Source organism: Saccopteryx leptura, chromosome 10 (genome assembly GCF_036850995.1).
Source record: "Saccopteryx leptura isolate mSacLep1 chromosome 10, mSacLep1_pri_phased_curated, whole genome shotgun sequence".
NCBI lineage: Eukaryota > Metazoa > Chordata > Mammalia > Chiroptera > Emballonuridae > Saccopteryx > Saccopteryx leptura.
The window spans coordinates 19,462,463-19,483,589 of NC_089512.1; the positions used below are offsets into that span (position 1 = coordinate 19,462,463).

The 21,127-nt window shown below is 50.4% G+C and overlaps 1 protein-coding gene across 1 annotated transcript in view; it reads left to right on the plus strand.

Annotated features, from left to right (window-relative positions):
• OSBPL10 (oxysterol binding protein like 10) overlaps window positions 1-21,127 on the plus strand; it is a 296,950-nt gene that overhangs the window by 250,271 nt on the left and 25,552 nt on the right. Inside the window, exon 7 of the mRNA XM_066350426.1 lies at window positions 13,750-13,899. Coding sequence (XP_066206523.1) covers window positions 13,750-13,899 — 150 coding nt within the window. The remainder of the gene's footprint in view (window positions 1-13,749; window positions 13,900-21,127) is intronic.

Here is a 21,127-nt window from a genome sequence, read left to right on the forward strand (position 1 = left end):
AGGGAAGATCGTAACAGCTCTTCTCCCGGCTGAACGCTGCCTCCCCCTGTGCCTCTTCCCGCCGTGTTCTCTTGGCCGTGGTTTCCTGAGATAATCCCACCTGCAGGCATTTTCAGCCAGTTTGGCTGCTGCCTCCACCTGCTGCTTTCGGCACTTTCTCTTTTCTCCTATCTATCACCGACTTTTACTCTTTCCTTTGCTTCTCATGCCCTGGCGATAAGTCACTGTTTGCTCTCATGGGGAGAAACCCAAACCAAGTCAGTGTCTGCCGAGCGAGGCTGCAGGAGCAGGGGACTGAGGCTGGGTCAGGAGCAGGGGACTGAGGCTGGGCCAGGAGCAGGGGACTGAGGCTGGGTCAGGAGCAGGGGACTGAGGCTGCAGGAGCAGGGGACTGAGGCTGGGTCAGGAGCAGGGGACTGAGGCTGGGTTGGTGCCGTTCCCATTCCTCTGTGTGCCTCACACGGAGCCCCGCGTGCCTGTTTACTGAATAAAGGGAAAGGAGGGTCGTGGGTCATTTCACTGCCCCCTCCCCAGTGCCCGTCGGTCTCCCTCACACTGGACCATGGCTGTCGGAGTCTTCCAGAATGTTCTTCAGTGCCCATCGTTTTTACCCAGGGTCGGACCATCGGTTAATCCCCGTGGGGCGTGGGTTATATTCTTTAACCTATGAGAAGATTTCAGTGGTTCATCACTTCCAAGGGGGAAAGCCACGTGAATCCTTCGTCTACTCATTCAACTCACACTTCAGTGTCAGGTACTGTTTTTGTTGACGGAGGCGCAACAGTGAACAAAACACAGTCCTGGTTCTTGTGAGCTAACATTCGACAACGGGGAGATATGATAAATTGGTACGTGATCAATACAATTGAGAGTGATTAGTACCAAGAGAAGTAGAGCCCGGGAGGAGAGAACAGTGACAGGGAGGTGGTGGCAGTCAGGAAGCTGCCTTGGTCAGGGACAGTGAAGTAAAGATTTGAATGGAGTGGGGGAGGGAGCCATGCCGAGATCTGGAAGAAGAGCGGTAGTAGTAGGTACAAAGGCCCTGAGGCAGGCAGGTAGGAACCAGAGGTGGCTGGCTGGGGATGAGTGAAGAAGGGAAGGGAGTATTGTGGGAAGGAAAATAAGAGGAGTAAAGGGGCAAGATCACATAGGGCCTCACAGGCCCCGGGAGGACTTGGCAATGTATTCTGCATGATGTGGGGAGGGTTTTGAGTATACAAGTTCCATATTCTGTTGGATGATTTCACCTGAAACCTGCCTTCTGGCTGCTGTGAGGAGGGGCGGAGACTAACTGGGAGGCTGCTGCAGGAACTGAGTGAGAGACGACGGTGCCTTGTGCCTGCCAGGGCGGTGGGGCTTGTGAGAAGCCGTCAGATCTGGATACAGTCTGCAGGGTTTGCTGATGGGTGGACTGTGGGGTAGAGCATGAGCAAGAGTGTCGGGGAAGGTGCCAAGGCTTTGGCCGAGTGACTGGGAAAGCGAAGTTGTCATTTACTGAGACGGGGAGGATAGCACTGTGGAGGTGTGAATCGAAAGGTCTGGTTCGGACATACAGAGTTTGATGTTCTTGTTAGATAATATGCTGATTTTTCTGTTGCCGCTGTAACAAATTGTCACAGACTTCCCAGTTTAAAACAACACATATTTATGATCTAATAGTTCCGTAGGTCAGATGTTCAATATGATCTCACTGAGCTGCAGTTGAGCTGTTGGCAGGGCCGTGTTACTTCCTGGAGGCACTGCAGGTGAATTTGCTTCCTTGCCGTTTCTGGATTCTAGAGGCTTTCCGCTTCCTGTGGCTTGTGGCCCCTTCCTCCATCTTCCAAGCCAGTGATGTTGCATCTCTGATCATACTTTCACGGTCACATTTCCTCCTGAGCACCAGCAGGAAAGAGTCTCTAATTACAAGGATGCATGTGATCGTGTTGGATAATCTACCTTGATAATCCAAGCTACTCTCCCCATCTCAAAGCTCTGAACTGGATCACATCTGTGAAGCCTCTTGTGTCGCGGGCGTCTGTTACTCTGCCTGCCACAGGTAGCCCAGGGGGAGAAGGCAAATAGGCAGTGGGATGCACAAAGCTGGAGTTCAGGAGAGAAGGCTGCACTTGAGATACAAATTTATATCAAGTCATAAAGCAGAGTAAAAAAATGGTTTAGAGTCCTGATGGGCTCTCCAAGGGAGTGAGCCTAGTCCTAAGGTCAAAGCCACGTACCATCTGGCCTCAGCCAGACTTCCCTCATCATCGCATTACCCCTTCTGTTGGCATGTCCCCCCTTTCTCTGGCTGTCCGAGGTGCTGCTGTTCGGAGACCCTGCCAAGAGCCTGTCTTTGTGCAGGCCTCTCTGGTGACCCAGGCCACCGCCTTCCTTATGTCCTTGTTTGACTTTGCATCACGTGACATTCTCTTTTTTAATTTTTTTTTTTTTTTTTTTGTATTTTTCTGAAGCTGGAAACGGGGAGAGACAGTCAGACAGACTCCCGCATGCGCCTGACCGGGATCCACCCGGCACGCCCACCAGGGGCGATGCTCTGCCCACCAGGGGGTGATGCTCTGCCCCTCCGGGGCGTCGCTCTGCCGTGACCAGAGGCACTCCAGCGCCTGGGGCAGAGGCCAAGGAGCCATCCCCAGCACCCGGGCCATCCTTGCTCCAATGGAGCCTTGGCTGCGGGAGGGGAAGAGCGAGACAGAGAGGAAGGAGGGGTGGGGGTGGAGAAGCAAATGGGAGCTTCCCTTATGTGCCCTGGCCGGGAATTGAACCCGGGTCCCCCGCACGCCAGGCCGATGCTCTACCGCTGAGCTAACCGGCCAGGGCCTCTTTTTTAATTTTTAAATGACAGCTTTCTTGAGATCTAATTCCCGTGCCAGATGATTAACCCACTCAGAGTGTCTTATTCTGGGGATTTTATTATGTTCACAGCTACCTGCCGCCACCACCACAGTTCTAGACCGTGTTCATAACCTCGGGAAGGAACCCCACCCCCTGGGTCTGCCTTCCCCTGTGCCACCCATCCTTCCAGCCTCTGCGACGGCTGACATTCTGTCTCCAGAGATTTGCCTGTTTTGGGATCTCATGTAAATGGAATCATACAAATGTGGTCCTTTGTGACTGGTTGTCCTTTGAATTTTAAATCTGGATTTTTGTCTTTACACCTTCAGGCTTTCCCCGTTTTTCTTTAGTTTTAATCATTCAGTCCTTAAATTATTTTTATTGAACACCAATTATAAACAGCCTTTCTTTGTATTGAGAGTCTACGTTTCTTTCAATTGGTTTTTAGAGAGAGAGAGAAAGGAGAGAAGAGAGAAAAAAGAGAGAGAGAGAAATATGTATTTGTTGTTCACCCAGAAATGAAAACCTGGGTTTGGCAGGATTCCTGTCACCAAGGAGTTCTGATCGGGAGAAGCTGGCCAGCACATGGCCACCACATGGCCACCACTGCCCACAGCAGTCTTTCCTCCGGACTCTGGAGGTGCCTCTGAGCCCGTGTCCAGCTCAGGCGATCAGCGTTCCTCTCCCCAAAAAAGACTTGACATTCCTGCTCGGATGGGAATGCAACGTGCAGTCACATCAGTGCAACCTGAGGCGTGCCAGGCTGGGTGCGTACTGTGCAGGGACCCTCTGAGGACAGGGGCCACCCCTGCCCGGGGTGGTTGAACTGTCCCAAATGGTGAGTTGGGACCTAGCGGTTTCACCCAGGGCTAGGAGAAAGATCCGGGCGCTCAGCACCAGCGGTTGCTAGGTTGTTGAAGGCAGAGACCATATCTTAAACGTCCTTATATATGTGCTATCAGTGTGGTGCTTTGCTAATTGTGGGCTGGGGTGGGGGTAACTCTCTCCGGCCTGCTGCCTGCTCACCACTCAGCCCACTCTAAGGGGGGGGGGGGGAAGGTGTCTTTTATGTCTTAAACCTTTGCTTTTCCTCTTCCCAAAGGCTAAGAAGGCTAGAATGGGTCTCCAAAGAGTTTATTCTCCACCTTTCCTGGGCCTTCCGAGAATGTAGCTGGCCGTGGGTGACAGGCCTGCTGTTCCTGTCACTCCAGACCACAGCTGGCCTTCCGGGGCCGGTTGGTGGCCTGTCTCTCCGATTCACTGTCCGTGCTGTTTGTGTTTATCTCTTGTGGTTCCTGGATCTGCATGTGACACCTGGCTGAGATGTTTTTGGAAATTTCTAGGACTCCCTTTCTGATGCAGCCCCGGATCCGGGACCTCAGAGTCAGGGCCGTGGCCACCAGAGGCGCCTGGGCTGGGGTCACAGCTCCCAGCGGGTGCTGCGACGAGGAGGGAGGGGCACGGGAGGGGTGGGCTTTAACAGTGGCTCCCAGATCAGCATGCCCACGGGAACCGCCACGTGGCCCATGTGGAAGCCACAGAGAGCAGTGGCCCTGTACTAGGTGTTTCCTCCGCGCCCGGAGCTGGCCCACTGCCCTCTGTGCTCGTCTTTCGGCCCCTCGGCCAGCAGTCCTCTGAGCTGGGGCGGCGCCACCCCCGTTTCACAGACGGGATGCGGAGCCTGACCGGTCAGAGGCAGTGATTGGCGGTTGGTGTCCAGGGCTCTTCCTCGATGATTAGCCACCTCCCACAGCTCGGGGCATCGTGGTCTCCGTTTTGGTGGCCTCTTTCTTTTCCTTCTCGTGACTTCTATCCCCGTGCTCACTCTCGAGCTTCCTGTGCCTTTGGGAATGTGGCCTGGGCTGCCTGCGCGGCTGCCGGAGCGAGGGCTGTGGTGACCCGGGCCCCTCCGGCCCACACGGCTTTGCTTTCAGGACGTCTGGCGAGCCCGGGCTGGACCTGGTGCGGAAGGGCTGCACGTGTGCTCATCGAGGTAATGTCCTGCAGCATCTGCCGGGGCGCCTGGCCCCGGGCCCCTCTCGTGTGCCCCTCCCCGTAGTCCTGGCTGCAGGCTGATGCCGGAGCCACTCGGGCACGTGGCTCGTGGGCTCCTGGTTCCTGCATGCGGTAGCCAGGGTCTCGCTGCTCTGCGTCAGAAGCCATGAACGACTGTATCTGTTGCTGCTGCTGCTGCTGCTTGCATTTCGGCGTGTGTCCTTTCTTTAGATTTTTCTTTGCTCCTTTTCAATTCCTTTCTTTTAAAAAAGATGATTTTCATTTAAAAATGACTTTCAAGCCAGACATGTGGAAATTTGAGGACTGACGGCTGCTAGTTCCTGTGAATGCGCCCCCTGGAATCCTCTCAGTATAATTAATTATTCCTGGTGAGCTTGGCTGATGACGAATGTCCCGCCACCCCCACCTGCTACCTTCTCTCTCCTCCCCAGCACTGACCTCCTTCTACCTTCCAGGGTGTGCTTTATTTAAAACGAACCTTTCTGCAGGTCGGCCCCTTTACTCAGGAAGAGCAGCTGTCCCTGCAGTCTGTGAGAGCCAGGTGTGCCGGGTGTGTGTGTATGTGTGGGTAGAGCCAGCCAGCCGGCACACCCACAAGGGAGGCAGCCGCGGGACTGTGATGTCAGTGGCAACCAACTCAGCATCTCTGAAACGGCAGCTGGGGCCCGCCCGCCGTGTGGACGTGCTTGCACCTGAACCTGTTAACTTCCCCGTTGGGTCCCCCCCCTGACAGTGGCCTCATTGTACCTACCTCCAGGTCCCCTGAATAGGGCGGTGGCCTTCAAGGCACAGTTGGCCAGCCGGCTTTGGACGTGGCTCCCTAGAGATGATAGTGTGCGTGTGAGGAGCCTTCGACAAGCCGTCCTGCGTCAGGGCCAAGGGGCATCAGCCGGACAAGACACCATCCAAAGACATGTGTCCGACAACAAGTTCTCCGGTGTGACTTCCGGCCAGAGGACTCATCCATTCAACCGAGAGACCCTCCACTCAGCCCAGGTGGCCTCCTTTTGGGGACTCAGAGACAGGCACCGGAGGGACTGTCCCGGAGGAGAGCGGCCGCCTGTGCTCAACGTGGGAGGACAATCGGTCATCAGGAGCTGCCCCTTCGCATGCATGTAACAAACTTAATGTCCGCGTATGTTCTCAGGGGAAGTGACTTTCCCCACCACACGTGATAGGGAGCGCCTTGCACTTGATAGTTATGCAATAAAAATGTTTTATTGGGGGGGGGGGTGAGGGACAAAAATACCAAGTGAAATTTGCGGGACTGCTGGCTGTCTTCGTGTACCCAAGGCTATGCCGATGTTCCTGACTTGAGTACAAAGCTGGACTGGGTCTTTGAATGCAGCTACCCCGGTTCTCATGACCTCGGGCTATTAGACGGGGCTTTTCAGGATGGAAAATGTTACTAACGTGAAGATACTCTATGAGGATCTAGTAATGATCGTGATCATTTGGTTGGTTAAATAAGTGGTGAATACTGAAATGCAAAAAAAAACAACAACAACAACAAAAAAAGACCAGAAGTTAAAGGGACTAAATCCTTGGTTTTATGGTTTCCATAAGTGTAGTCAACAACAGTGACACCATTATCATTAGAACTGAAAAAAAAAAATTGGTTCAGTAGTTGGTCCCTGGGCCCTTGTACCTCTTAGGCACTCAGACCCCTCGCCTCTCCTCCGATAGTCACTGTGTTTATTTGTTCGTCCCCTTGGTCTTTCACTCACTTACTCTTCCAGTCTTTCTGGCCCCCTACCCTTGGTCCAGGGTTCAACTTCACGCTTCTGTTTTTTCTAGAACCTCTCATTTTCTGGTAAACCCACTTCTGTTGACTCTTATCTCCTCGTGACCAGAGGCAGACTGGCCCTGGTGGCCATTACGGCATGCCACTGCATGTTCCATGAAGTTGTGGGGATGGGAGTAAGTTACACAGGAGGACGCTCGTTCCCTGGTGACTCCTGTGCTCTGTGGCGTTTCTCTTATTTGAGGACGTTGAGGGTGGTGCTTTGGGTCTTTTCCTCCACCATCCACCTTTTCTGTGGCCCTCAGAATAGCAGCTGTTCTTCTCGACATGCTGGGTTTCCCGTAAAGACATTCTCTGGACAGTGTTTGCTTCTTGTCATTCAAGACCAGGGTTCTTTGGTACGACTCAGTTCACTCTGTGCCAAGGTGACTGTGTACAGGGAGCGATGCCAGGCTTTCAGATGATTGAGCTGCATTGTGCTTGCTTCTGGGAGGGAATTTGATCCTCTGGCTCTAACTGGCTTTACTTTTTTTTTTTTTTTTTGTATTTTTCCAAAGTTAGAAGTAGGGAGGCAGTCAGACAGACTCCCGCATGCGCCCGACTGGGATCCACCCGGCACGCCCGCCAGGGGGCGATGCTCTGCCCATCTGGGACGTTGCTCTGTTGTAGGTGGAGCCATTCTAGCGCCTGAGGCAGAGGCCATGGAGCTGTCCTCAGCGCCCGGGCCAACTTTGCTCCAATGGAGCCTTGGCTGCGAGAAGGGAAGAGAGAGATAGAGAGAAAGGAGAGGAGGAAGGATGGAGAAGCAGATGGGTGGTTCTCCTGTGTGCCCCGGCCAGGAATTGACCTGGAACTTCCACAGGCCGGGCCGACGCTCTACCGCTGAGCCAGCTTGCCAGGGCCTGGCTTTACCTTTTTGGATTTTGAGGATAGTGACAAATCACCTGAACTCAGTGGGTTCTGTTTTCCTGCTGATGCCTATTGATTTGGGCAGAGGATGGCTATAGGAGCCCCCTTAATCCTTGTAGACCCCTCGCCCCTGCATGTCTGTGATGTCAGGGTGGAGCCCTGACATCACAGACATGGACCCGCTCCCTGTTCAACAGGAAAAGGGCTTCTACAAGGTTTGGCTATGCAACTGCACAAGCTTCTCCCCTAATGGCTCAAATCTAAGAGTTCAGCCCTTTGAGTTAAGACACTGGGTTAATAGGCGTTTACAAATAAACAGGTCGTTAGTAGGTCCAACTGCTAATATTGGCCCCGGGTCTCTGAGGCCAGGTCTTAGTTAAGAAAGAAGATCATTGTGAACAAAGAAGGGTGGATTGGAAATACTCTGCAAAAAGAAAGACAGGAGTGCGGCTCAGGACCGGGGAGTAGATTTTGGGAGCATGGGGTGGAGTGGAGCCTGCAGTAAGGCGATGAATGGACTCTGAAGAGAAATGTCTGTTTCACGGTTTTTCCTGGAACCGACCCAAACTGTAGTTGAATTACATATGTGTGTTGAATAAAACAGATTGGAATGTCAGTCTGGCTTGGAATTTACATTTGTATTGAAGGATTAAAAGAAGAGATGGAAGCCCAAGTTCAGCGTGTCCCCCACAGAGGTGTCCCCTTGAGAAGACCGGTGCACAGTTCTGCTTCTGGTCTGGGCCTCACTGTGGGGTCCTGGGTGTGCTGCGCCCTGCTGGGCGAGAGCAGAGGTGGGGTTCCAGGCAGGACGCGCCTGCGGATGCTGACTATCTGCTCAGGCTGCTCCCACGTGGGGAGTGGAGGCTCTCTCTCTCACACGACCTCAGACCCCTCGGTTCCTGAGAGGCCCTGAGGACACCCTTCTAAGAATCCTAGGACAGCATGGACCGCTTCTCTCTAGAAGAATGCCCAGACATACAATTTTTATAGAAAATAGCAAGGGCAGTGGTAGATACCTTAAGGAGCGTCCATAGGGCCCAGACTAAGAACTTTTGTTCTGGGGCACAGGTCACTACTAAGCTACCAAGGAGTCCCCCAAACCCCAGCCCACCGTGTGGCTCTTTCCTGCTCCTCAGGTTCACTGGTCCCGACCCCCGTTTGCTAATAGGCTTGATGAGTCACTCGGTTCTCGTAGTGCCAGATGCCCTGAGGTGTTCACGCCATGGGAAATATTGAGTCATTTTTGTTTTTATTAAAAAACCTCATTATTCCAAAGCCCACTTCTCTTTAAAACACATTTTAATTCCATTTTGTCTTCAAGTTTGCGTATGTTTTTTACGGCAGGGCTGGCTCATTTGCGAAGATCTCTGGGGATAGGGTATTTAAAGATTCTTCTTGCATAAGTCTTATGAACTTTCTCAGCATGCTGAGACCTTTATTTTTGGTTTTCTTCTGAGAGGGAGAGACCTCTTGTTCACCTCAAAGACAGTTGTCGCCTGACCTGTGGTGGCGCAGTGGATAAAGTGTCGACCTGGAAACACTGAGGTTGCCAGTTCAAAACCCTGGGCTTGCCTGGTCAAGGCACATATGGGAGTTGATGCTTCCTGCTCCTCCTTTCTGTTTGTCTGTCTGTCTGTCTCTCTCTCAAATGAATAATAATAATAAAAAAGACAGTTGTCACTGCTCCACAAGTGGAAATCCCTAGGGACCGGAGGGTGTGGGCATACAGGGGCCCCCGGGACAGAAGCAGAACTCGGGGAGGGCAGATGAGAACGTGGGTGGTCACGTGGGCCAGATTATAGAGACCAGACGCAGAGCCAGGGACGGTTAGTACTGTTTTGGATTTTATCTCAAAAGTAGCAGAATCAACAAACCCTTGACCCCAAAGGGGAGGAAGGCTTTCTGCCTGTAGAACTCCATCAGAATCCTGGCTCTTCAGATCCTCCACTGCTTGCGGTGCCTGTGAACAGGAGCTTTACGGATGTTGACATTTGAATTGACGTTGCCAATTGACGCCTTCCGAAATGAGTTGACTTGTTGAATAGTCCCACTGTTGTCTCCACGAGCTGCTTTCGTTTTGGACCCAAAACAGAGGGCAGTCTCACCTTTCTGCAAACGGACTGAGTTCTGGTACGGTTGGAATTGTGGGTACCCTCTAAGGTGTTCACTAACAATGTGATTACTGAAACCAGAGTTTTAAAATAAAACCCTGATTGGGTGGGTGAATTGTTTTGCAAATCATACTGTAAGAGAAAAGGCAAATTCTCAGAAGCGGTGGGAGACAGAATATTGCTGGATCCTTGTTTGAGCTCAGGGCACACGTTGGCTAAGGGTCTGAGCCAAGCAGGCACGTGTGTGGGGCTCCCTGGGGATGCCCTGTCTTCTCTTGGCAGGACTTTGGGGTCTCAGGAGCTCTGGCCACAAGTCACTTGGAGTGAGTAGCTTCTGGGGCTTGTGTATTAGCCTCAGTTCTCTCTGCTGCAGCCAGTGTCTCTGAGAGTCGTCATCAGACACAGGACATGTGACGTGGATTGATGTGGGACGAGCTGGAGAGGTTTGTGCTCACCTCTCCATTCCTGTGCGTTCTTCGTATCACATGTCAGGATCTTGCTGAAGGCTTCCTGGAATGTATTGGAATTAGGAAGAAGCTGCGTTTAATTTTCAGGTACAGCGTATAGCAGGAGGAGGAGGTGGTCCCGGTGGTCTGTCAACACAGCGCACTGAGGGGGGCCGTGAGTGAGCAGGTGCTGATTTCCCCATGTACTGGCTTGTGGCAAATAGGAAATTGCATTTTCAGGAGAAAGAATCATGCCCTGGCTGATGGTGCCTTGGATAGTACATCGCCTAGGAGCACAGAGGTCACCAGCTCGATCCCAGGGGTCACTGACTCTATCCCAAGCTTACCAGCCTGATCTTGAGGGCCAGCTTGATCTCACGGTCACCGGTTTGAGCCCTAGTCAGGGCACTTATGAGAAGTAATCAGTGGGTGCACAACTAAGTGTAACGAGTTGATGCTTCTTTCTCTCTCTCTTCCCCACTTCCCCTCTTCCTTCTTCTCTCTCAAAAAGAAGAAAGAATTTCGCTTTATAAAGCCTATGGCTGCTTCACTTGAGCTATTGAGCTGTTGAGTTTGCAGTCAGTACTTTGTGAAAACAACTAGTTTCAAGCAGGAATGATTGCACTCATAATGTGGCTGCCTTGTTGAGATGATTGGGTCCCTGATGGTACCTTGACTTTTTTTCCCCTTGATTTTAGAGAGAGGGGAAAGGAGAAAGAGAGAGAGAGAGAGAGAGAGAGAGAGAGAGAGAGAGAGAGAAATTTGTTGTTCCACTTATTTTTGTATTCATTGGTTGTCTCTTGTATGTGCCCTGACCGGGGATCAAACCATCAACCGAGTTTATGCTCTAACCAAATGAGCTACCCAGCCAGGGCCCTTGATTTGTTTTTGATTGTCCATTTTCTTCCCAAAACAAGATACCCAGGCATTGCCTTCTCCTCCTCCAGGTGCCCCGGGTTTGAGAGGAAGTCTGATACAAGTTACCAACTTCTAGGTTACCACAAAGAAGTAGAAACAGCAGTACCTTTGCTACTGTAGGGACTGTGTCTTGAGTTCTCGACTTCCCAGCGTGGAATCAAGGCAGCCCAGAGCCCCCAGATGTCCCTCCGATTCGTCTTCTCTGAACCAGGGTGGAGTCCAGCGGCCTCAGTTATTTCGGTTTATTCGAGCCAAGCCACTTGCCGACGATGTCAGCAACGCACACTGCGATGAAGCTCGAATACCAGGCACACGGTGGAGGAAACTCCACTCTTGGCTGGGGGAAAGCACCGTGGGCATCCCCGAGCCTTCCCTACTGTCCACCCGGAATCGGGCTTCCTCAGAGAAAACTTGGGAATAATTCGAGTAGTATATCTATGGAAAATGTCTATTTAATTTCAAATGTTAAAAATCAGAAAAAACTAAGAACTATATGAACCCATGCATAGATGGGACATAAAAATGAAATTCAGAGACATGGATAAGTATGTGATGGTAACGGAGTGGGGTGGAGGGGTGGGGAGGGGGTGAGGAAGGAGGAGAGGGAGGGAGTCGGGGGAGGGTAGGGGCACAAAGAAAACCAGATAGAAGGTAACGGAGGACGATTTGACTTTGAGTGAGGGGTATGCAGCATAATCAAAGGTCAAAATAATCTGGAGATGTTTTCTCGGAACATATATACCCTGATTTGTCAATGTCACTGCATTAAAATTAATAAAAATAAGATTAAAAAAAATGCCTACCCCATGGCGGGGGAGTACAGTATTTCCTCTCTGGAGTCCTGAGAATGAATGGCTGGTATGTGTATGTTAGTCCAGACAATTAAACGACCTCAATCACTAATGCAACCTTTGCGTATTAGAAGTGCCTTCAAATAAAATGAGACAGTTCTGTCTAATGAGATTTAAAATCATTAGTTTCCACACGGAAACTTCTCCTCCTGCTAGATGCTATACTTGAAAGTTAAATGCAGTACTGAGTGTTTGGGAGCATGATGAGATATTGAGCATGTCTGTATCCTTTCGTATTCAATATCTCTGAGCTTCTGTGTTTCCATACAGCGAGTTCCTTATGTCTGACCTGTCATCGATAATCAGAAACAACTTTTTTCTTTAGCATTCACGAGAGAGACAGAGAGAGAGAGAGAGAGACAGCCAGGAAGGGAGAGAGATGAGAAGCATCGACTCATAGTTGCGTCACTTTAATTGTTCATTGATTGCTTTCTCATACATGCCCTGACTGGGGAGCTTCAGCTGAGCCAGTGACCCCTTGCTCAAGCCAGCGACCTTGGGCTTCAAGCCAGCAACCTTTAGGCTCAAGCTAACAATCATGGGGTCATGTCTATGATACCATGCTCAAGCCGGCTTCCCCACGCTCAAGCTGGTGAGCCCACGCTCAAGCTGGATGAGTCTGTGCTCAAGCCAGTGACCTTAGGGTTTTGAACCGGGGTCCTCAGCATGCCAGGCCAACCCTCTATTCACTGCGCCACCACCTGGTCAGGCTCCGAAACAACTGTATACTGTTTTGTGCAGAGTGATTTTGCTTGCATATAAACAAGGGCCATAAGAATACAGATAAATGTGGAACAGTGGAACAGGGTTACTTTTTTCAACAGAATTCCCAGGACAATTTTACATAGTTGCCTGAGTTCTTGATTCTTAGGTATTGAAAGATTTTATGCTCAGTCATTCCCTTCTCTCATTTTGTTGATTAACTCTCCTGTTTTTTATGTCATTGGAAAAATAGAACCATGCAATTGAATTAATGAACTTGCATCCAGGAGAGCAGGGCCAGTTGGCTAGAATGTATTTCAGCATTATTATAACATCAGAGATTTGCCTCTTCATTTTCATTTTTGTCTGCCTCTCTGAATCAATGCCAACCCGAGTCATTGTTTTACACTCGCTAGAGTGATATTAATTGGTGTGAAACAGGAGAAAGTCTCAGAGTAAAATTTTCTCATAAACAACATAATTTCAGTCACTCCCCAGGGTATCAGACTTTTACTTAAAAACAAAAGAATCTGTGTTAGAGATAAAGTGCCCTGGGTTGTGCAAGTTAATAGGGGAGTATTGTTTGGGAACAGTCAAGGTGAAGGGGGCTCGTTCCTATATGTCAGTGGTCGGAAACCTTTTTGGCTGAGAGAGCCATGAACGCCACATATTTTAAAATGTAATTCCGTGAGAGCCATACAATGACCCGTGTACATTAGTCATTATCCAATAAAAATTTGGTGTTGTCCCAGAGGACAGCTGTGATTGGCTCCAGCCACTGCAACCATGAACATGAGCGGTAGGAAATGAATGGATTGTAATACATGAGAATATTTTATATTTTTATTAAAGATTTGTCTGTGAGCCAGATGCAGCCATCAAAATAGCCACATCTGGCTCGCGAGCCATAGGTTCCCGACCCCTGCTATATGTTATAGTTTCTTAAAGAGCGGGAAACTTTGTCAGGGAAAGTTCTTAGGCCAGCAGGTTCACTAATAGGGGGTGATGGGAAATCAGAGGGCATGTGCAGTAGCTAAAGGTGGCCTGCACCCCCAAAATGGTCATCCTCCACCCCATGGCCAATTGTACTGGCTTGTAGAGAAACTCTTCCTGGGGCAGAATGGGGCTCCCTCTGTCATTGCTAAGCTTATGGGTTCATGTACTGTGCTTCTGACTTTTGCGGGACCAGCTAGTGATGTTTGCTGATGATCTTGTTCTAGCCAAACTCAGGCCCTGAATTGGTTCTGTCCGAAGATGAAAAAAGCGACACTGAAGATAAGGAAGAGACAGAGCTGGGCGTCATGGAAGATCAGCGCAGTGTAATTCTTCATCTCATTTCACAGCTCAAACTTGGGATGGATTTGACCAAGGTAAGGTTGGCGTGTCCCTCTGGGTTGGCGGCCGGTTGTCTGGGTGCCGTCTCTGCCTCTGAGCCTTCCCGGCTCCCGTTCCTTTCCTTGTGGTGAGACCGGAAAAGCAGAGTGGGGAGGAGCTCAGAATTGCAGCCAAGGACTGGGAGTCCAGGTGTCATGTGCAAGGAGAGTTCTGCTCGTCCTCTGAGCACGAGCCTTGCAGTTGCTTCCCAGCGGGAGCTGTGACTCTACCAGGGCAGGGAGAGCGTCAGAAAAGGCGTATGAGATAAGGAAGACTCAGGATAGGGTATTTGTTCCCTGCTGTGTCCTAGATGCTCTATGGCAGGGGTCCCCAAACTTTTTACACAGGGGGCCAGTTCACTGTCCCTCAGACCGTTGGAGGGCCGGACTATAAAAAAAACTATGAACAAATCCCTATGCACACTGCACATATCTTATTTTAAAGTAAAAAAACAAAACGGGAACAAATACAATATTTAAAATAAAGAACAAGTAAATTTAAATCAACAAACTGACCAGTATTTCAATGGAAACTACGGCCTGCTTTTGGCTAATGAGATGGTCAATGTGCTCCTCTCACTGACCACCAATGAAAGAGGTGCCCCTTCCGGAAGTGCGGCGGGGGCCGGGTAAATGGCCTCAGGGGGCCGCATGTGGCCCGCGGGCCGTAGTTTGGGGACCCCTGCTCTATAGGTTCCAGATGCTCTATAGAGATAGATAGGGCACAGTGGCCTCAGAGAGGAAACAGGAGTGAGGCCACTGTGCACACCGAGCCATGACTTGCTGCTGCTGCTGTCACTGGCTTTCACAGCTGGTCCCCAAAAGGCAACCTTGTTGGTGGTCCAGATCTCATTGTCCCTGTGTGAAGAAATAGACCCGTTGGTTGGCACACATGCAGCTAACTTCCTGGTGCTGCGCTCAGTGTAATTCTTCCTGAGGGACCTCATCCAGTGTCCTGAGGTGTCGTCGGGGGCATTGTGGGGGGTAGAGTGCCTGGACTTGGCTGTCCTGCTGCCTCCCTGGAAGGCAGTGTGAGAATCAGAGGTCCTGTGTAGAGACCTCGCTCAGGGCTGAACTCGTGCTAGGCATCCGTCATTCTTACCCCTGGGAGGTGCTGTGTTGTGTGCTGGGCGGAGTGTGTTGTAGAGGAGCAGCTGTTGGGGGGTGTGGAGAAACATGACGGGGGTGTGTGTATGCTGTGATGGAAGTTCTAGGTTCTGAAGGTCAGCCAGAAAGATGCGGATGTCCTTGATTGCTTAGAGCCGCTGAGGGCGCAGCCTGCGGAAGCCACCTCGAGGGTCACTGGCTTGTGTGGCTGCAGCGAAGAGTCCAGAGTCCTCAAATTCACCTCAGACTGGACTGGAGGCCAGAGGAAAAGGGGGTGAGAGAGGGGGTGGGTGTGAGAGAGTCTTTGAAGAGGAAGATGATGTGGAGACTGACCATGTATAGGAGACAGAGGAGTTGGGAGCCTCAAGGATGACAGAAAAGCCTTTCGTTTGGAATGGTTTTATCTGTTTGAATATGAGTGTGTCTGGTACTCTGCAAGACTGTACCGCTTTAAAACAAAATAGCGGGCCCATGTGGAGGGGGCCTGACCTGGCAGGTTTGCTAACCTTGCCATTGTCCGCCCTGTGCCGGGTCCCCCAGCTTGGCCCGCTGGGCTGTGGACAGACACCTGCCCTACGCTGTGCTGCCTTCTCTTCGTTCGAGTCTTCAGGCTGTAGAATGCTCATGTCCCTTTTGCTGGAGGAACCATTTTAAATGTTTGCCTTTGAAAAAGCCAGCTCTTTGTTATTCTTGTGGATTGTGTAGACAGCTCAGATGGAGCGTGAGTTAAGAGCCAGAGGATGGAATATAGGTACCAGCAGGATCTAAAAATCCCATTTCTAAACTGAGGTTCATGACACATTGAGTAGGTTGTAAAACCAATTTACTGGGTCAGATGATCATTTCTAAAAATGGAAATAAAATACAATAGGAAATATCAACGCATTGCACATGCAACTTTTATTTCTGTTGATATATGTGTACTGGGCCAAGATATAAAACGAATTCTTGTGGGTCGTATTTATTTTTTTTTCTGAAGCTGGAAACGGGGAGAGACAGTCAGACAGACTCCCGCATGCGCCCGACCGGGATCCACCCGGCACACCCACCAGGGGCGACGCTCTGCCCACCAGGGGGCGATGCTCTGCCCCTCTGGGGCGTCGCTCTGCCAAGACCAGAGCCACTCTAGCGCCTGGGGCAGAGGCTAAGGAGCCATCTCCAGCGCCCGGGCCATCTTTGCTCCAATGGAGCCTTGGCTGCGGGAGGGGAAGAGAGAGACAGAGAGGAAGGAGGTGGGGGGTGGAGAAGCAAATGGGCGCTTCTCCTATGTGCCCTGGCCGGGAATCGAACCCAGGTCCCCCTGCATGCCAGGCCGATGCTCTACCGCTGAGCCAACCGGCCAGGGCCTGTGGGTCGTATTTAAAACAATATTTGTAACACATTGGTGTGGATTCATGAATGATATAGGAGAGACACTCAGAATAGCTGAAATTGTCCAGTCAGATGTGGAGAAACACAGTAAATTACTGAGGGACTGGATTATGGCAGGTTGACTTTCTCGGAGACATCAATCACGGTATATAGCTTTCTTGTTTTAAAATAAGGGAATCAGAACAGTGTATCTTATTATTCTGTTGGGATCTGATTGCTTTGCATTTCTGGAGCCATGGTCTAGTCCTAAAAGAGCACATGTTGGGTTTATTCAATACTCGGTAGGCCGTGTGAAAGACAAGCTTGTCCGGTCTGTAGTTTATTAACTTATATACTGGAAGAAGCTGCTATTCACAAAGCAAGGCGGAATTTGAGAAGCTGAAATACTTGTGAATGGAAGAGGTAAACCTTGTAGCGCAGGGGTCCCCAAACTTTTTACACAGGGGGCCAGTTCACTGTCCCTCAGACCGTTGGAGGGCCAGACTATAAAAAAAACTATGAACAAATTCCTATGCACACTGCACATATCTTATTTTAAAGTAAAAAAACAAAACGGGAACAAATACAATATTTAAAATAAAGAACAAGTAAATTTAAATCAACAAACTGACCAATATTTCAGTGGGAACTATGCTCCTCTCACTGACCACCAATGAAAGAGGTACCCTTCCAGAAGTGTGGCGGGGGCCGGATAAATGGCCTAAGGGGGCCGCATGTGGCCCGCGGGCCGTAGTTTGGGGACCCCCGTTGTAGCGTCACATAAGGTTTGTGGGCTCCTGCTGCCCTGCATCATATAAAGGGCACCGAAATTCTGCCTCCTTACTGTCTTTTCTCTCCTTGGTTCCTGCCCAGGTCATTAAGTTCAGCGTGTGCTAAACTGTCAGCCGGAGATCTTAGCCTGAGCAGAGTGTCTGAGGAGCAGGCGCTCGAGAGGTAGAGCATTCTTTGATTCAAGGATGAAGGTCTGCTGTGAGGTGTGAAACGAGCGTGCCGCCTGTCTTTGAGGAGGTGACCGTGTCGGTGCCCTCACAAGTCACCAGCCTGACATGGGTCCCTAGGTCCACATTTTAACTTAGTCAATTAACTGTGGTCACCGGACAGGGCAGTTTCATGGGCATGTGGCCAGAGGGGTCACACAGCAACCCTGCTCTGAAGTCTCTCTGCTTTGTCTAATGCCTGTCACTGTCTTGAAGTTCTTAATAATTTCGAACAAGAGAACCTGCCTTTTCGTTTTTCACCGGGCCCCACACAGGATGTAGCTGGTCCCGCCTCCGGAAGTACCCTTGTTGGCCCTCTATCCTCAGCTGTGGTTCCATAACCCAAGTTGCTGGTGAAAACATCTAATGCAGTGGTCTCCAACCCCCGGGCCGCGGACCAGTACCGGTCCGTGGGCCATTTGGTACCAGTCCGCAGAGAAAGAATAAATAACATACTATTTCTATTTTATTTATATTTAAGTCTGAACGATGTTTTATTTTTTTAAAAATGACCAGATTCCCTCTGTTCCATCCGTCTAAGACTCACTCTTGATGCTTGTCTCGGTCACGTGATACTTTTATCCATCCCACCCTAAAGGCCGGTCCGTGAAAATATTTTCTGACATTAAACCGGTCCATGGCCCAAAAAAGGTTGGGGACCACTGCTCTAATGTACATTTCCACAAATTGTGGGTAGCCTAGGAAGGAACAGAAAAGAGAAAGGAGGAACCACAAAAGATGGAGGGCCACAAAAGAGCTCTCTGAGGAAGGGGCATTTAGGTTGAGCTTGAAGGATGAGTGGGCATTAGTGGGAGGGTTAGGTGGAAGGGCATTGTTCGCAGAGGGAACAGCATGGGCGAAGCCAGAGAGGGGAAAGCATGGGGGCTGGACAGAGCGTGTGCTGGTGAGTGGCACGGTTGAACCTGCAGTGTGTGTGTACCGGGGTCAGGTGCTGCGGAGCCTTGTGAGCCAGGTAAAGGAGGGTGAGCTTGCTGGGAAACCTTCGGAGGGTTTGAAGCAGGTGGTGTGGTGTTCAGGACATGCTGGAGGAGCTGCTAGGCTAAGCTCTGGGCTCCAGCGAGAGAGCACCACAGAATGCAATGTTGAGCTTGGCGGCTTATGTCCATTTTACCTAGTTTTCAGGTATATAAAAGGCACTGATTAGTCATTGCTCATATAACGTATATTTATGAGCACTCCATCTGCTGAGTATTCTTCTAGGCACTGGGAGTGCAGCTGGAGCAAAACACTGAGAGTCCACACCCTCACGGAGCCGTGTGGTAGTGGGAAGAGAGTCCACACCCTCGTGGAGCCGTGTGGTAGTGGGAAGAGAGTCCACACCCTCGTGGAGCCGTGTGGTAGTGGGAAGAGAGTCCACACCCTCACGGAGCCGTGTGGTAGTGGGAAGAGAGTCCACACCCTCACGGAGCCGTGTGGTAGTGGGAAGAGAGTCCACACCCTCGTGGAGCCGTGTGGTAGTGGGAAGAGAGTCCACACCCTCGTGGAGCCGTGTGGTAGTGGGAAGAGAGTCCACACCCTCGTGGAGCCGTGTGGTAGTGGGAAGAGAGTCCACACCCTCGTGGAGCCGTGTGGTAGTGGAAGAGAGTCCACACCCTCGTGGAGCCGTGTGGTAGTGGGAAGAGAGTCCACACCCTCGTGGAGCCGTGTGGTAGTGGGAAGAGAGTCCACACCCTCACGGAGCCGTGTGGTAGTGGGAAGAGAGTCCACACCCTCACGGAGCCGTGTGGTAGTGGGAAGAGAGTCCACACCCTCACGGAGCCGTGTGGTAGTGGGAAGAGACAGACAATAAGCAAGAGAGGAGAAAGTGTGATGATGAGAAGTACAGTGAAGAGACACAGACCACGCAGGGAGGGGGAGAGGGGATGGAGTGGGGGTGGGTTCTGGCCTCTCGGATAACCTGGTCACAGGGTAGGAGTCTCCCAGGTGACGCTGGATTACAGACCAGATTAGAAATGAGGGAGTCAGCCTTGTGACTATCTAGTGGAAGAGTGATCTGTCCAGAGGGGACAGCAGTGAAAGGCCCAGGATGGACCGAACAAGGAGATCTGTGTGGCTGGATCAGAGTGAACTGGGCATTGTTGGCAGAAACTAAGAGACAGCGAGGGCTGGATCCTAGGGCTTGGTGGGACATTGCAAGGACTTGGGATGTTATTCTGAGTGATCCCTGTGGCTGCTGGACAGTTTTGAGCATAGGAATACGTGGCCTTGCTTGTATTTATAAAAGATTGTTTTGACTCTTGTGTGGATGGTGGACTCGGGCAGAGGCAAGTAGGGTACAGGCAGCGGGGAGGGGGTAGATAGACACAGGGAGGAGGTGAGATACAGTGTTTGAGTAGCAGTGGCAGATTCTAGAAGTACTTAGAAGGTAGTACCAATAGGATGTGAATACCCTATTGCATATGTATTGGATGTGGAATTTGAGAGAGAGGAATAAAGAATGACTAAGATTTTGACCTGTGCAACTAGAATAATAATAATAATCAGAATCAGAATTGCTGTTCGTTCTAAGTATCTACTGCTGAGTAACTAACCACCTTAAATGTAGTGGTTTAAAACAATAGCTGTTGTATTTATCCACAGTTATACAATCAGGGCTAGGCTCAGCTGGGAAGTTCTTCTGTTGGTCTTGCCAATGGTAACTTGTGTGCCTGTTGTCGTCAGCTGGTGGGTGGGTTGGTCGTAGGCTAGACTTTGCTGGCTTGCCGGGCCTTTCTCTCTCTGTGGAGTTGTAGGAAATTTCTCTCTCCAGGTGTTCTTCCCATATGGCTTCTCCAGCCGGATAGCCAGAGGTCTTCCATGGTGGCTCAAAGCTTCCAAGAGAGCAAAAGTAGAAGCTGATTAGCTTTCCTAAGGTCTGGCTCCAAACTGGCCTACGTGGCACTTCTACTCCATTGATTAAACCAGGTCACGGGTTCAGCCAGATTAAAGAGAAGACGACTGTATAAGAGTGTGAGTTCCAGGAGCTATGGTCCATTGAGGGCCACTTGTGTAACAGATTACACCCCTCTTACCAAGAAGGGGAAGATTGGGAAGAGCAGGTTGCCGATGTTGGAAGATCTCACAGATTCGGTCACACTACAACAAACATCCATGTAGTCACCACCAGGTTGCGGGAAAAGAACATTATCATCACCTGTGTGCACTTTAATGGATGTGGACCGTTCCACCCGTTGTTGCCTTGTTGTGTAGTTGTTCACCAGCTATGATTGGTCCTGTTATTTCTCTATGCCTTCTTGTGGTTCTGCTACAGCGGACGTCTTGAGCATACAAAATTTGTTCCTCTTTGATTGGATTATTTTATTAGGCAGAATTTCCCAGGCCAGTCACAATATGCAAAGATGAACATGGCTGTGCTCAAGCTCCTCCTTATATAAGGGGGAATTTTTATGGAAAGAGCCAGAATTTCCAGGGATTACCCTGGGAAGAAGCCCCCAGGCAGAGCTGTGGGTATTCAGGATCTTCCATCTGCCAGATGTTGCTTCCACTTCCCTTTTCTGAAGAATTCAGCTCATTTCTCCGAATCTTGTTATTAATATACTGTCAACCAAAGCCTGTTACCTCTCCTCAAATGTTTGCCTTTTTTTTTTAATTTAGAAATTAACTTTAATGAGGTGACCTTGATCCCTAAAAGTACATAGGTTTCAGGTGAACATCTCTATAGCATCTGAACTGTTGATTGCATTGTGTGCCCATCACTCACTGAATGTCAAATCATTTTCGGTGACCATGTATTGATATCATATTTGTCC